Raw genomic sequence first — 16,517 nt, 5'->3', positions numbered from 1 at the left:
ACATAGAAAGACCAGAATAAAGGCTCCTTTAGAGAGTCACGAGAATCTATGCCCAAACCTGCAAACCTTCACACAGAAGAATATCAATAGATTTATTTACAGAAGAAGCTACTTTAGGAGAATTTGCTTTGGAGAATCCCTGTTCACAGGGAAAAGGGGACTGAGAACTTGGTCTAATAAGAATGAACCAGCTCTCAGGGAAAAGCAATACCAGCTGCTCTACAGGGGATCACAGACTGCCACAGCACTTCTAACTTCACTTCAGAACATAATAAAGGAAACACACAGAGAAAAGCCATCCCTCAGTCCCTGCCCACAAACAAGGTCACTGCGCAATGCTCCCAAAAGGCCTTTCCTTCATTATGGCCTCTGCTGCTTCTTACCCAGGAGACAGTTTGGGATTTACCTCCAGCAGTGTCTGCAAGACACGGGGTTCCCTTGAGAGGTGTCAAGCACCCTGTCCCACCAGGGACCCGGTCAGTCCCTGCACAGAGGGTGCATTTGCAAACCAGATGCTTCTAGGAATGGATTACACAAATCCTAAACCCCTCACTTTTACCTAAATCTCAATATACTGCTTGGGCAGATAGAGGTAACTCCTGTGGCTGCTCTACACTAACTCCCCCACTTCTGTGGCCATTTTGACCCCACCTGGAATTCAAAACAAGCACTTAAACTGTTGCTGATGATCATACTTGGTTATTTGACTAAGTATTCGACTTGTCTCTCCAAATGGGCTCCTACTTACAAGGGTCACACAGATCATAAATCCCCTTTACCTCCCCAGGACGGATTTTCTTATCTACCACTTAGTTTAGCACTATGGAAGCCAGCAATGATGGACAAATGGGGAATGCAATTAATCTTCCTACTGAGACAGTTGAACTTGGAGTAATAATTAACTCACAACAAACTAAGCAGTTCACATCAGGTGATTTAGGACCAGAGAAGCTGGCTGTGTCAGGTGGAAGATGGGCCACGTGGACTCCTCCCTGTACTGGCTCAGGAAAGCCAGCACACAAGCATGCTCCAGCCAACATGTGGAGCCTGGTACACCTGGTTTACACCATCTCAGTTCTTAAACCTGGGTGAAATCCCAGCCCCTCTGTGGCAGATCGCCCTCTGACTTGATCACTTTGGATCTGTGCTGGCACAAGAGCACAGTTGGATCCTATGTTATTCCGCCAAGAGCATCTCTGTGTTGCTTTCACAACAGGACCCTGCACAAAGATGTTATTTCTCATACTTGGAGACAACATACCGTGGGGAACCCAGAGAGGAGGGAGGGAGAGACGGACCCAAGAGGACTCTGTGGCTTTATCACGTTGGTGTGAAGATGAAGCTGCTCAAACTGGGGCCCCACACTTCTGTGGCCAATGCAGTGGTTTCAGCTGCCCTTGGGAAGGTGAGGGAAGATCTAACACACCAAGTACTGACCAGATCCTTTTAGGTCACAGAGGACATCTTCTGCCTGTTTCCTTGAAATTCTTAACCATGGTCAAATATACAGGTTTACTGAAAATGGGAGGGCAGAAAGTGAAAAAAAGAACAACGGGAAAAAGGAAAAAAGACATTGCAAAATGATTGATGAGAGCTGTAGACAATGAGAGGTAGCAATGAACGTGAAGGCAAGATTAAAGTCAAGGATGATATACTCTGATGTAGCCAGTGACGAAACTTCTGTAGATTTCAATGGACTTCAGATTTTACCTGGAGGCTCAAAAGGAAGCATTTGCACCCAAGTACCTCTAGTCAAGACAAAGTTTCCTCCTCATCTCCTTAATTTCCCACTAATATTGGTTCTCCATTTCACCAAGCATTCACGGGCATCAGGAAACTCATGGCTAGAGGTCTGCAGCTGGGATATCTTTCAGAAGACGTACACATTTAGAAAAAAAAATCCATAACTTAACAGACACCCTACACAGAACCACAGCTCAGCACCAATTACACAGCACTGAGAATGGCCAGGGGAAAAATCTAAGTGTTTCATGTTGTGATTTAAGATCACTTCTGCTTAAATCTGTTACCTGGACCAGGACAAAGAATCGTTTCTTCCATCTCTTCCAAACATTTTTACCAATGGCCCACAAATACCTAGGAGAAAAGAATAGGTGAATCCAGTACACAAGTGACTATATGTTTTTCTCTTGCTTTTGAGTAAGTTTTCTTTACACCTAGAAACTGAAGTTAATGCACAAGCAGGGGTAATTACAAGACTCTTAAGCTCAGTAGCATTCATGAATATGTTTATTTCTTAGCCTGAACAAATAACCTGTAAAGAAAGAGAGACAAAACCCCCCCAGAGTCTTACTGTTGCACAGTATTAATTCTCTCTTCCTCTCTTTCTTTCACAACTCGCTCAGAATTTAGAAGCCCTTTAATGCCGGTGAATAGCTACAGCATGGTCAGATTGGTAAAGAATACGTTTGCCTTGGAAAAATTAAGGGACAGAAACCCCAGGTGTTGCTTTAAGTCTTCATCACAAAACCATTTGGCTGAGGGGAGCTGTCAAACAGAGGGACACTTACTACATCAAGACCAGTGCCTGGGATCCCAGTATCCACTGGACTAATTAAACCAGGTCTCTGCTGAACAGCTTAAGAAGAATTCCTAGAAATCCCTTGGCCACAGATACGCAAGTGAACTGAATAATTGCTAAGGAGGATTGAGTTCACTGTTTTTAAAATTAATGTCAAAATTAGCATTTAATCTCTGTGATGAAGCAGCCGCTACGACACTGTAATACAAACACTGGCAAAAATAGTGGCAGCGCCGGACTAATAATAAACACAGGGACATTATTCAGCATTAATATGTTTTATGTATCATTATATTACTTTAGTTCTGGCTCAGTACATGGGAAAACAATTTCTTTTTGGTTATGCTAGTGGTTCCTTTTGCCAGAAGAGATCCAACATACTCTTGGTGAATGTTTAAGCCACAAAACTTCAAGTCATGTTGATGTGGGCACAGAGTCCTTGGCTCATTCAAGAACAGGGAAATAATTGTCCTTTTTGCTAGTGCTGCTAACATCAACAGAAAGACAATCTCAGTTTTGATAGCAAGCTAGCATTATAAACCACATAGTTTTAAGCAGTGTCTTGTAAATCAAATGTTAGTTGAAGAAAGCCTGAGAAAAGCCAGGATTGCTATCAGCTGCAGTCAGGGAAACAAATATGACAGGTGAAGTGTCCTTTCTTGGTTTTGGTGCCTGTGATCACGGTGGAAAAATTAAATTTCACATGTGGCTGTTGGCTCTGATCTCATCAGCAGAGGAGACAGGAGGAGGAGGAAAAGGGATTAAAAGAAATCTAAGTGATCAAAACCATCTAATAATGGATTGAATCTAACAAAACACTATGAAAACAAAAATGAAACAAAGTCACTTTTATAGCACCAAAAAGATACTGGAGAAAGAGTTAATCCAAACAGTGACTTTCCTGGATAGTTTGTATTTTTGCTCTGAAGAGCAAAGAGAGGAAAGCCTTGCCAACGGCATTAGCTAGATCTTCCTAAGGGTGATCTAATTTGTAATTGCAGGGCATGAAGGTGGGAGCCAGGGGTGGCAATCAGGGAACCCCCTGGCCCCAGATCCTCTGACACTCGAGTCTGGAGGGGAGAAGTTTGTCTTTTAACCTTCTAGATCATTAGTCCTACTCCAGACAACTGCCTGCTCCAGGCAACTGCTATTTAATTGTACTGTGTATCTCTGTATAAATAATGACAATCACACTGGAGTTTATTTCAAGTGGAAGGTGCATTGTGCTTTTGGTTCTGAGAAGTCAATATAGAGAAACACAGAAAAGGTTAGGAAATTATACCAGTCTCAGCAAGAGAGTCAGGCAGTTCACCTATTATTCCCTTACCAAAAATAAAAAACCCCAAACATAGCAATTTCCTGAGGAATACTGTTTAAAATTTAAACTGTTTGACTGGTATGCATTAAAAAGACTATGCTAAGAATATGGGAAGTGCATTATAAATGACTGAACTAATGCCATTTTTATATTTATCTTTCTTTTTACCTCCAGTGAACTTGAGTTTCTTTTCCAGAATCTTAAAAAAGAGAAATTTTCTAATGCACATTCAAAACAAATTTAATTGAGATCAAAACAAGCATTTACCCAGAGTGCTTCATGTTTTGAGGCTTATCCATCCGCACAGCAAGCTTGATCTTCAGGTCTTGATCCGGGCAGTTTTTGGAAACAGTCATTTTGTGCCACTCTGATTGCTTTGGGCTATTTGGAGTAGGGTGGAGAACAACCTGCAAGCATCAAAAACAACATTAAAAGGAAAAATTATTCACAAAATGGGTTTTAATGGGGAACAAAAGGATATCAGATGAGCTACTTTTCCCCTAAAAGTCAGTCTGGAGATTTCTACTCACATCAGTGAGGATGGCTTTTTATTGCTTTTTAAAGTACACCTTATTATTTTGAGATTGGTTCATATATTCTTTGGCTCTTCTACCTACAGTGTCATTGTTCATGGGTTTGTGCAGGACAGAACTGCATTACCAGTTTCCATCATTTAAGGAAAGACCATGGTAAATGAACACGCAACTGTCCAGGTAAATCGGTCTAGACAAGGTGATGAACTGCTGTGATCAGCAAACCAGCAACAACTGACCAACATCAGTCTCTGCTGCATCACTCTTGGAAAAATAAAACACATTTAAGCAAATCTTGAGGATGAGAAGTGAGTCCTCCATGTGGGGTGTTGTTAGAAACCCGATGGACTCAAGCTCCGAGCAGCCTCCAAGGACCCACTGCAAGGCAGGTCATGCACTAAACCACATCTCTCAGCAAGGCAGCCGCCACTCAGGGTGTTTGGGATGCTCTCTACTTTGATTTCTAACTCTTTTTCATCAAAAGGCACATAAACTTTGCTCAGTGTTGTTGTAATTCATGGCTCTTCCCCTCCTTGCTCTCAGTAGATGAAGTCTTGGCATGGCTGAAATCCACGGGAGCCTTGCCACCGGCTTCAATAGGGTCAGGATGTATTCCCATGCCTTCAGCTGCCCGTCCAGCAGTTCAGGGCTTGGGAGCATTTTCCAGCTCTCCCTGCAATAAAAGTGGTGAAACAAGGAGTGCCGGCCAGTTGCCAATTTAACACTTGCAATAGAAAGTGGGCATTGTACGTGCCTGGCAGAGCACAAAGCCGCTTCTGAAAGGGCGGCTGAGCATGAGTGTTTTTGTGTATAAAACCTGTTTCCCTCCTCAGTTCATGCAAGCAGGTTCGTGCCCACTCCAACAGCTAAACCAGGGGCTTAACACACTCCTGGTTTCATTATTTCATTAAAGAAAAAAATCCTGATGCAGGCCGAGCAGACACGCGTCATCTCTCGGCCGCTTCGGCCACACCGAGCATCCCTTTGAAGTTCGTCCGACTGAAGGCGCTGGTGGCCACGGGCCAGGGGAATCACCGCCCGGCTCCCCGCGTTCGCCGCTGCTGGCCCACGTCCTTTGGCCTGCAGAAGCTGAGAGCCAAGGGACGGTTTCCCGCTGGACCGGGAATTAAAGCACATCGGTGGGGCTGGCTCATCAGCGTTTCAGGGCAGGAGAGGTTGCTTTGGGGCCTCATGTCTTTCTCAGAACAACATGCACAGCTAATTGCTCCCCGAGACCAGCAAAGTCAGCACCGCTCACGGCTGCCAGTGGAAAATAAGACTTACAAAGCAAGCAGGTCTACACTGAGTGTAACCACTCAGGGGAAAAAGCCCTGAATGGCACCGCGGCTGGCTGGGTGAAAAGCTCTGCTCAGCACGCTGCAGCGGACAAAGGCAGGAGTGTCGGGCTGTTTGAAGAAGAAAGTTTTGAAAATAATCCCGAAAATATTATGATGCTGTACAATAAAGCAACTGCATGTCTTCGGCCAGAGTACTGCACCCTAGCGGGATCATCCCCTTTCTCAAAAAAGGAGGAAGACAGGGAGAAAGGAAGGATCGAGGCGTGAAGGAGGAAAGTCCGAAGAGGCTGTGACTCTCTCTGAAGAGAAGGTTAAGAGGAGAAGGGGCAGTTTTGCTTTTCTCTCTCTCACGTGCAAGAACAAAGGATGTTACATGAATGTGAAAAAAAGTAATTAAAATGAACATAAAGTATATGAGACAAAATCTCATGCAGCACTCTCTATCGTAAAGATATAAACTAAATCAACAGCTCACTAGGACCTGAAAGAACGTTTGGCGCTTCTATGCACAGGATGAACAGAAAACGATGTTAATTAGGAAAAACTCCATTGTACGGACACAGACTCCCCTGTGTCAAGGCACAAGCAGCCATTGAGTTCACAAGAAACATCCCAACAAGTTAGTCCATAATTGGAATTACCATGCTTGGGCTTGGCACAGGATCAGTGCTTTTCTTGTCCATAGACAGGGTGGAGAACAAGGTGTGCTGCAGAGCTGGGCAGACAGAGCCCAGACTGCTCCTGGAGATGGCTCAGGCCATGCTGAGCTGTAACAAAGGAGGTGACAAGCTCCTGTGTAAGGTGCAGCCTCTCTTACCCTAAACTGATTTTCATGGGGTCTTCACCGTGTGATCTCACAGCTCCGAGAAGCTGGAGAAGGCATGGCAGGGAGTTTGCTGCTGCTTATGCCTGGGGCCAACACAAATTATATAGCTGCAGAAAATCCAGAGAGGCTAAGTGAAGTGTCCCAAAGCCACAGCAAAGTGCTGTCCACAGACATCCCGCAGCTGTGGGCTGCAGCGATGGAGGGCCACCAGTCCCAGGGCGCTGGTTTAGGGATCACAGGTGAGGATTAGAGATGGGAATACCCTGGGAATCTGAACTCTTTGCTATTAATACCATTGATGGGGCCATGAACCCCATGTTTCACTCCTCAGTCCAGCCCCACTGAAGCCACCAGTTCAGCCATGGTCCCCAGTGGACACCAGGATTTCAATCCCTTTGCAGCGAGTACCGCGGCCAGTGCTTTCAAATGCTCAAATCGTGCACCGGCTGCTCAGCAGATACGAGAGCAGCTTAACACTCTCTTGCCAAGCTTAAATCCCCTCTTTTTGCTTCAGCATAATCCCCTTTTCTGCCTCAGAAATGTCCATTTCCGTAAGCAACTTCTAAGGCTTTCCGGACTGCCAATATCGCATAGAAGATCCTCTGCCTTTGCTTGGTGCAGGCACAGCCAGCTGAAATGCTGCCATTAAAAACTCACAACAAAGACAGCATGCGAGATGCACTCCTTTCCAGCAGTGGAGAGCTTGTTGGTTTTTTTTTTCCCCTCTCCTGAAGCCTGGCAAAAAAGCACAGCATGTTGTGCTCCAAAGGTATTTCTGTACAGGAGAGATTTCTCTAGAAAAGCAGGGCCAGAAGGAAACATTATTAAACTCAAAATCTCCTTACCCTCCCAAGCTCTTTGTCTTCCAGAGCCAGCACTCCCGTGCTCTCTGTGAACAGCTTCACCTTCACTGCAGGAAGCGCGTGTGTTGTCGTGAAGTCTCCTTGGGTGCCCCAGCTGTGGAAATAAGGACAGAGAGATGTTCAGCTTGACCGCCAGGTCACCAGCACCAGTGCTTGGGCATGCAATCGTTAACTGAAAATGTCCCGCCTGGCACAAGGCAAAGTGGTTGGGCTGCCTGAATGACAAGGGCATTAATTATCTTCTTTAGGAAATGTGGGACAGATGTTTGGAAGACACATGATGGTTCTTTGGGGAAAAAAAAAAAAAAGAGATCATTTGGGAGTAGCATGAAACCAAATTTAAGAGAACTTCTTATTTAGAAAGAACAATATGTCTTCTGCAGCGACAGCCTGTATAGTCACAACAGAAATTGAGGCTTAAGGGCACCTACACCTAAGATATCCACAATTGCTCATGCCTCTGCTCTTCTCTTGGCTAATTAACCTCTCCCTTCCAGGTTGATAGTGAGGTATGTTTTCTCTGAAGAAACCCCAATTTAACCTGGATCCTCTTTTGAGTCCCAGTCCAGGTTTAAGTTCAAGCTGTTAACTCCAGAGTAATCCTAGTTTGCTGGGAATGCAGAGCAGGACACCAGCTCCTTGGGGATGGGATGGCAGCGGCCACCTCTTCAACTACGCACTGAACCAAGATGACAGTTTACTGTTTGTATTCCGTGAGTCATCCATCGGCTGGTCTCATGGCTTGGGAAGGAGCGTTATGGACGCCGAATGACCCACAGTATGTGAAAACCCCTCTGGATATGCATGTTTCTAGAGGACATCTCCAAGCTCCTGCCACCACAAACTGCCCAAGTGTGCGGAGAACATGAACTCATTCCATGCCACAGTCTGACGACACCTATGGCCAAACTGGCCATTTTAAGTCTTACAAGGGGAGTCCACCCCACAGCTGACCTTCCCCACAAGAGTGTGGGAACCACAGCAGCCCTGCAGCCTGTCGGAGGGAGGTCTGGCGATACGCTCGGAGGTTTTCTCTCTTGACCTGGACATCCTTGTGGGGTTCTCTGACAGACAGCCCAACCTTACACAGCAGGCAGCTTTCATTTAGAGAGATCGCAGGGAAAAGAAACCTGTGAAACACCCAGTCTGTTCAATGTCTTAAGGGCCATGGCTTTTCAAATAGGCTCATGAGGAGCCTCCATAAGTGGTGCCACTCACATCAGCACATCAAATTACTTACCTGTACTAAGGCTTTTGAGCTACAGGAACATGCTCCCCTCTGGCAAGTAAGCACAGACTGAAGGTGGTCACAGAATAAAAATTCAGTGGAACTTGAACTAATGCCTATTTGCAAGCTTTAACAATTTTGAAAGTAGCAGAAAAGAGAAAAAAAGTCATTATACACTAAGGGGAAATAAGTTGCGATGCTTTTATGTTTGAGACTTCACAGCTGTGTTTCAGGCTTTGATTCTACAGCTTTGAAAGTATGAAACTTATTAAAATAAAGCCAGACAGAAACTTCAAGACAGAGCTAAGCAAAGCACACCTAAAACAGAGAACAGCTCAGCCAAAGAGCAGAAGAGGGCTGGGGGAGAGTGCACCGCTGCAAGGAGGATGCTCCTGAGCATCTGACCATGCAGAGGCCCAATGTGAAACTAGCAGGTAAGAACTGCTTTTTTTCTTTTTCTTTCCTTTTCTCTTTCTCTTTTTTTAATAATTCATTGTGAGCTAGATTTCTATGTTGTTCCCAGAGACACTGAAAATTCATCACACTTCCAACCTCATGCAAAGTGTACAAGCAAGCTTGAAGAATAATCACAGAAAAGGTGCTTTTTGTGAACTAGACGAAACACTTCTGAGTGATGTGAAGGAACAGAGACTGCAACCTAAAATACTGTAAGTCAAATTTGAGATTATACCATACTTCACTCATCACTTCTATTCACCCTCACACTATTAATGACACCTCATTTTACACCGTCCTCAAGCTAGATCCTCTGCTGAAGAAAGGCAGTTCCCTTGAAATGTCTGGGAAAAGGCTCAGATGACATGTGGTCCAGCAACTAGATGTTCTTCAAACATAAATACCAACCAGCAGGTTTTGCATTTGGAAAGTTGTCATGAAAAATAATTTACTCCTTCCTGTGCACAAGGAGTATGGGTTTATAGTTTGCTCTCCACTGAGCAAATCTTGTCCAGCTGAGCTTAGCAGATGAGCATGTTCAGCACAGAGCTGATTAACAAACTCAGTTTCTTCATCAGCTTTGCTCTGAAGTTTTCTCTTCTGGTGCCACTGTTCCACATGTTTCGTCTTTTACGATGATGCATCAAACTAACAGCAGTGCCAGGGAACTGGGTTTTAGCACAAATTATCCACAGCACTACAGGCCCAGTCAAATCCCCAATATTACGTCTTTTTCATGTGTGATCCATCGGCTACTTAATAAATGTTGTAAACATATGAACCAAGAAACAACCTTATTTTCTAATTGCAGCTTCAGGTCACAGGTTATATTTTCTCTCTTAAAAAAAACTGCACTGTCACCAGCAGGGAAAGGAGGAAGATAATCTTGCTTTGAGTAAGAGGAAAAAGTAAGAAAATATCGAACCTTACACTGTGTATTTTGACAGCATCTGCTTTATAGAACTCATATCTCTGTTTACTATTAAAAAGCTCTTATTTGCTGAAGCATTCCCGGACCATATGTTATCAACAAATGTTACTAACCAAATACAAACAGTAATTTTCATTAGGTTTCCTTCATGAGAACATTAACCACAAAGAGAATAAATGTTTCAAATGACAGTAAACATACATAGCAAACCCTTGGCAACACCGTGGTGCTTACATATTCATACCCCAAAAGCCCTGAAAAGATCCACACCAACAAATAGAGACCCTCAGAAGTTGGGTTTTGTGCAGGCTGAAGCCTGCGGTGATGTCATTAGTTGCCATAGTGATGCTCAGCATAAGGCCATAATTCATGTCACTGAAACATCATTTGTATTCAGTCTAAGTACTCGGTTTATCTGTGCTGTGTATTAAATTACTGTTCAGAAAATTAGCTCTGGACAGTAGTTAGGTATTAGGATCTTCTGAGGGACTAACAAAGTAACGGTTTCATTTCCACATTTAATCATTAAGCAGGTTATCACTGCAGGAGTTTATTTGTTGGGAAGCGCCTTGGGACCCATTCTAGACAAAACTTCTCAAGAAGTAGCCACGCTATCTTGTCCCCAGATCACACAGCTCGTGCTGACACTTCAAAGCAATAATGCATCTGCAAACAAGGACAAATAATGTCATTCTGTCCAAAAGGAGATACATATATATATACACACACACACAGATATATATAGAGATATATATAGAGAGAGATATATATATATGTGCCACAGAAAAGAAGTACACAAGCAGAAAAATCCTGACTACTTTCTCAGTTAGGACCACATTAATGATCTCAATCCCACCTGAAACCCTCAGCCCAGCCTTACTTATTGCCCAGTATATCCCAAAGCCTGGAGCTGACCAAGAAATGCTGCTGTGCATAGGGTCTTTGCTAGAATTATCACCCTATTTATAGCATCTGTGCTGTTCCAGTGGTATCACTAGGATCTACTTGCATCTCCAGGGTTTCTACTTAGGCATCAAACTTAGGATCAGTAGCTAAACTCTTCTGGCTGCAAAGAGCCAGAGGATGAGACATGTCCCAGGTGCTAACTTGACAAATTCTGGCCCTTATTTTACCTTCTTCAAGCAAAATAAGCAGATCATCACTGTAGACTTTGTGCCGATGGATTCTCCTAGAGGTACCATCACAGTTACTAACTGAACAGCCTAAAGCGAGGAGAGTTTTTTCTGAATGAAACATAAAATGACGCATATCCAGAAAGCATGAGTGGACAAGAAGGGACAAGATCATCCTTGTCCCTCACTACCACCTGAGGTGGGGCACTTGAGGGATGGGCTCACCCATCTGATTTCGGGAATGTTTGGGAGCTCTCACAAGCACTGTCCTGACTGGCACACGGATGGAAAGTGATATCTTGGGCGATGCAGGTGCCAGGACAGACAGCTCTCTCCTCTTCGGGAGCAGTGCTGGTGAGGCACTGAACTGGCAGGAGATGCGGCAGCAGGGGATGCAGCAGCAGGGACATGTCCATGACGTGGTGGAGGCAGTTGCTCACACCAGCACCAGCTGTGTCACAAAGCAATAATAAAAAGAAGTAGGGCATCCCAAAGCCTTCAGGAAAGAATGTATTTTTTGCAGCCCTCGTGGGTAATGGCAATGGATAACAGGTTTTGGGTTTGGGTCTTTGGGATTTGAAAAACCCAAAGGAAACAGAAGAATTCAGGGTTTTCTTTAGGGTCTCCAAGAAAACCCATGGGCTGGGTCACATAGCTGGAGATCCACAGGGTACAGACTAAACAGATTGAGAAAGGTTTGTATCTGGAACAGGGCTTGATTCCCAAGAGCTGCTGAGCCTCCTCTGGGATTCCTCACACTGTTAAAGTCTGGTGTGTTTACTCACCTTCAGAAAAGGATAACCAAAGTCATCAAACACAGATCGACGATGTGGCCTATTTTTGTTCACTTTTTTTCCTCTCCTCCCTTTCTGCTGACAGAACAGCCTTTCAGTCCCATCCCCTCGGAAGAAGCCGAGTTGGAGTGGGAGTGACAGAGCAAACAGATTTGATTCCTCCTAGACTTCATAACAACAGTAAAGCCTGCTTCCATCGATGCAACTGCTGTGCAAGTGACAAGTCAGCATCCCCACACCACGGGCTGGCAGCGGTGGCTGCACCTGCCCTCCCCTGGAGCCGTAACACCGAGTGAGGCCACGTCTCTGCACGGAGCACTGACATCTGCTCTGGTGGGATAACCCAGGGGCTCTCCGAGTGAATCCACGGTTCCCCATGATGTCCTAATTCCTGCTGAGCATAAAATACTCCTTCTGCTAAAAAAAAAAAGCATCATCAGCAATTCTTTTGCTTATGCAAAGGGTGCTTGTTTACCCCAAAACATCACTGCAGAAAGCACTATGGTGTTATCCAAAAGGTGAGCAGAGACAGCAGGGCTCCTCCTGGCAGCAGCTAAGGATTTCTTCTAACCTCCAGCATTTCACAGACTGCCCATTTTTGGCTCCCAAGGCTCTGAGACATGATGTAGGTGTCACGCACGCAGACACCATCTTGCTTAACATCATGCAGCCAGCAGTACCAGACAGCTGATAAAAGGCACCATCGCAACTCCCACATCCTCAAACTGGCTACGGCAACACTATGACTGCCGGCTGAGGGAGAAATATGTCTAGGAGAGCGTCACATCTGCGTCTGAGTGTGCAAGGTGCAGAAGAAATAGAGTAAAGCTGACAGAGATTGCAGCAAAGCAAAGCCTGTGAAGGTCTGCTCTTGATCTGCTGGTGGCTCACAAGCAGTCCCTGCAGACCCCGTTCCTGTGCCAGCACTGTGTCACTCAGCTGCCAGGTCACCGCAGCCAAGAGGAGCTGCTGAGGCCGAGAGCACAGCTTTAGGAACCCAAAAAAGGACGATCTTTGCTATACAGAAAATGCAGAGCTTGATTTCTGTTTCCTGAGCATAGCTGATACGCGCCGGGGAAGCGTTAAGGGGAAGTTGTAAGAAGCGATGAGCGGTGGATTTAGTCACATAATAGCTATTTATGGCCACGAGATGGCATTCCTGCCCCAGAGATGTCCCTCTGCCACACCTGTACCCAGCCCAGCCTCACCTCCTGTGCCCAGGACCACACACCCCTCCCAGCCTGCTGCACCCCAGCCTGTGCTTCACTGCAGAAATCCTGCGGCTGCCTTGGATGAGAATTTACAGCAACGCCATTCACCACAGTTTCCAGGGTATTAACGGGGAAAATAAGTAGCATGATTGCTTAGCGTGATATAAATGACAACTGCTTTTCAAATGACCTGTGCTTTCACTTAATACTATGATATTACAATTAGAGGAGAAAAGCTCAGCAGGAAGAAATGGGAATGTAAACCCAGCAACCTTTTACTGGGAGGTCTGAGTTGAAAGAATAATTGCTTTTAAAAGGGCTGCCTACTGTATGTGATTCACCAGTAGATCTGCTTTGGATACAGCACAAGTTAGAGTTTCATTCATGAAATGGGCCTATGTGCATTTACTATCTGCAGTTATGATCTCTTGTACAAGGTGACTGCAATGCCACACACATGCTAATTAAAGTTTCCTTTGGCCAAAGATGCCCCACTGAACCAGCCACAGAGCTGCTCATTTCACAGATTGATTATTTAATTCCTGCAAGAATTTAATTCCTGTAATTAAATCCTGCAAGAGAACACAACTACATAGTCTAGACCCTCCTTTAGAAAATTCAATAGAGGAGAGCAGTGAAATATTTCTAAAATGTAAACAGCAGAAAATGGCACAAGGTACTCTTTCAAAATAAGCTAGAGAGGAGCAAGAGGTGTGAGACTGTCTCTTGCTGTTGTGACCACTCACATTTTTGCTGAGAGGAGCAAGAGGTGTGAGACTGTCTCTTGCTGTTGTGACCACTCACATTTTTGCTGTCCTATATTCTTCTCAGCCAGGATCCAGGACAAGAAACCTTGATCCAACGAGACACTTGGGATTGGGTTTGTCTTGCATAACTTCTGATGGCTAGAAGCAAAGTCACCCTGGCATCTCCTGAACCAGTGGAGATGAGTGGGCACTTCCAGCAGATGATGACCACCCAGCCATCTCCGTTACGAGCACTTTCTCTGCTGTGAAACAGAAGCATTCCCCTAGTTTCATGAAGAGGAAACCAAAGTAAGGGCTGAGGCAGCCACTGGTCCAGGAACACACAGCCACCAAGAAGAACCAGAGCAAATACCCTGACACCACATCTTTCGTTTCCATGGGAGATCTGTCCCTAGACATGTATTTTGTGTCTCTGGCCTTGCAGTGATGCAGGGCTCAGCAACCCTGGTTTGCAGGACTTCATTCTTCCTTTAGCAGCCATCAGGGGCTGGTGAGCCCTCTCCCCACCTGCTGATGGATCCTGCAGCTACATTGTCTGTGCAGCTGCTGGGATCCCCCTTCTCACCTCCTCTAAGGCATGAAGGGGGAGTTGCCGCAGATGCTCTCGGCTTTATTTGCCTACAAGGTGTGGCAAAGGTGTGAAAAAACAGTGAGCTGGGCAATACGCTCCTGTGTGCTGTGTCCTGCCATGGACTCTTCAATCTGCAACACCTTGGAGTTGCTCTGGAAGGGGTTTGGGAAAATGCTGCCATGTCCCTCTGCTCTCCAGCCACATTTGCAAGCTCCTCTCTCCACGAACATGCCTTGTCCTCTTTGCCCATGCAGTGACAACAGCCCATAGCTCCCTTTAAGTGCTTTCACATAGTGCTGCTCTTCACTGGGAGACCTGGCACACTCACAAAGGCAACAGGCCTTTCTACCTTCATTTCACAGAAAGGACAATCCAAACGTTGAGAAATCACTGTCAAGGTTGGCCTTCCCATTAAACCATTCCCTCTTCCAGAGCTCCATCCAGGCAGGAGCAGGCACAGTACCAGTTCTTTACATCCTATCTCCCTACACTGCTCTGCAACCAGCAATAGCAGTACCTCTATTAAATAATAACACTTTTCCCTCGTGTGACGTACAGAACTTGCTGTGAGGCATGGCTTAACTTCTTTTAAAACACCAACCATGAGCATTAAACAAAAAGACTGACTGTATCCCAGGACTTCTGTTTTGCAGTCCGCCTCTTAATGTAGCACTATTTCAGATCACTGAATCTCAATTTCATTTCAATATCCTTTTGGTCTTTACTATCCCATCTTATGGTTGCATGCATGGGAATGATGAAGCAGACGAGTGTTGATGAAAATCGCCTTGGGCATCATCACACCTTCTGGAGTACTTAAATTTGAATGTATGTGCTATCACAGGAATACATAATTCCCAAGTGCATAGAACACTCAAGAAATTAAGCAGCTGGAGAAAAAAGAGAGACATTCATCTGTGAAAGAGAAGGTACATGAGCTCAACCCTTACTAGACACTAGAGAATCCATGTGAAAGTAACGCTGTGTGCTCTAAAGGTCAGGGGAAACACAGCCAGAGCTTGCGCTAACTTGATACCAGAGAATCCAACCACAAGAGCTAAGTCTACAAAAACAAGCCTTCATTATTCTTCAACACAGTTTCTAGTGTAACATTTACAGTACAGGAGAGAGGAGGGACTGCACGTGAGACCACTGGGAGTAGGACCATGCCTGGGATCACGTCTGCAGCCCCAGCAGACTATTGCAGTGCTGTCCAGAGGGCTGCCTCACGGCAGTGCAGCCGTCGGAGTGATACTCGGGGTAAGGGAATCCCTAGGGGGCATTGCCCTTTTTTTCTGGGGAAAAACTCAGCTGCTTAAGATAAAGCACTTTTTTTTTGGTCCCATCATGGTCCCCAGGACAGCAGCTGAGCTGTGTAAGAACCACTCCTGCAGAGCAGCTACGAGGAAGGATCAGAACAGGTTCTGAATTCCTAATTAAAAAGGCCACTAAACCACTTGTGTGAAGGTTTCCCATAAATGGATTACATGCCTTCATCCGGGTAATAACTTTTTAGTGCATTTTTTGCTGTGCTTAATGACTTGTCCACAGCCTCCACTTTCAAAAACGGGAACGTCATAGCATAAATCTCAGGAGCATTATGGAAACACTATCACATGCACGAAAGGGGATTTCAAGAGCAGTTCAGACTGAACTAATGGTAGAAGATTTCAAGCGCAAAGCCATGCAGAATCCCATCGGAAAACTGGCTCCTAGACATGCAAAATAGCTGGAAGCGAAGAAATCTTGTGTATGAGATTTGGACACCACTTTGTACGCTGCAGCTGTAGATAGAGGGACTAAAAGCAACTCCCCTGAAGTTCCTGTCCCTGTCATTGTCACCTCTTAGCCTGGCAGCATCATGGGCTCAGAGCATCCACAACGTGCTGACAGAGAGCAAAGCTGAAGATCTCTCCTGGAAGACATGTCCCCAACAGATGCCTTGGGGCAAACCAACCCTCTGCTCAGACCATCACCCCAGGGACGAGGGCTGTAACTCAGAAGTGACGGTGTCTGATGTTAGCTGTACCCCAGGCTCAGTCACCT

The 16,517-nt window shown here is 45.3% G+C and overlaps 1 protein-coding gene across 13 annotated transcripts in view; it reads right to left on the bottom strand.

The window, feature by feature from the left end:
• Positions 1–16,517, bottom strand: part of CADPS (calcium dependent secretion activator) — a 211,302-nt gene that overhangs the window by 105,300 nt on the left and 89,485 nt on the right. For all 13 annotated transcript variants that reach the window (XM_065642969.1, XM_065642964.1, XM_065642968.1 and 10 more), the window contains exons 7-9: positions 7,363–7,474; positions 4,128–4,267; positions 2,031–2,097 (exon numbers count right to left, since the gene is read on the bottom strand). In XM_065642969.1, the coding sequence (XP_065499041.1) occupies positions 2,031–2,097; positions 4,128–4,267; positions 7,363–7,474 (319 nt within the window). The remainder of the gene's footprint in view (positions 1–2,030; positions 2,098–4,127; positions 4,268–7,362; positions 7,475–16,517) is intronic.

This window comes from Caloenas nicobarica, chromosome 11, assembly GCF_036013445.1.
Source record: "Caloenas nicobarica isolate bCalNic1 chromosome 11, bCalNic1.hap1, whole genome shotgun sequence".
Taxonomy (NCBI): domain Eukaryota; kingdom Metazoa; phylum Chordata; class Aves; order Columbiformes; family Columbidae; genus Caloenas; species Caloenas nicobarica.
This window is presented reverse-complemented; position numbering and strand designations above follow the sequence as displayed.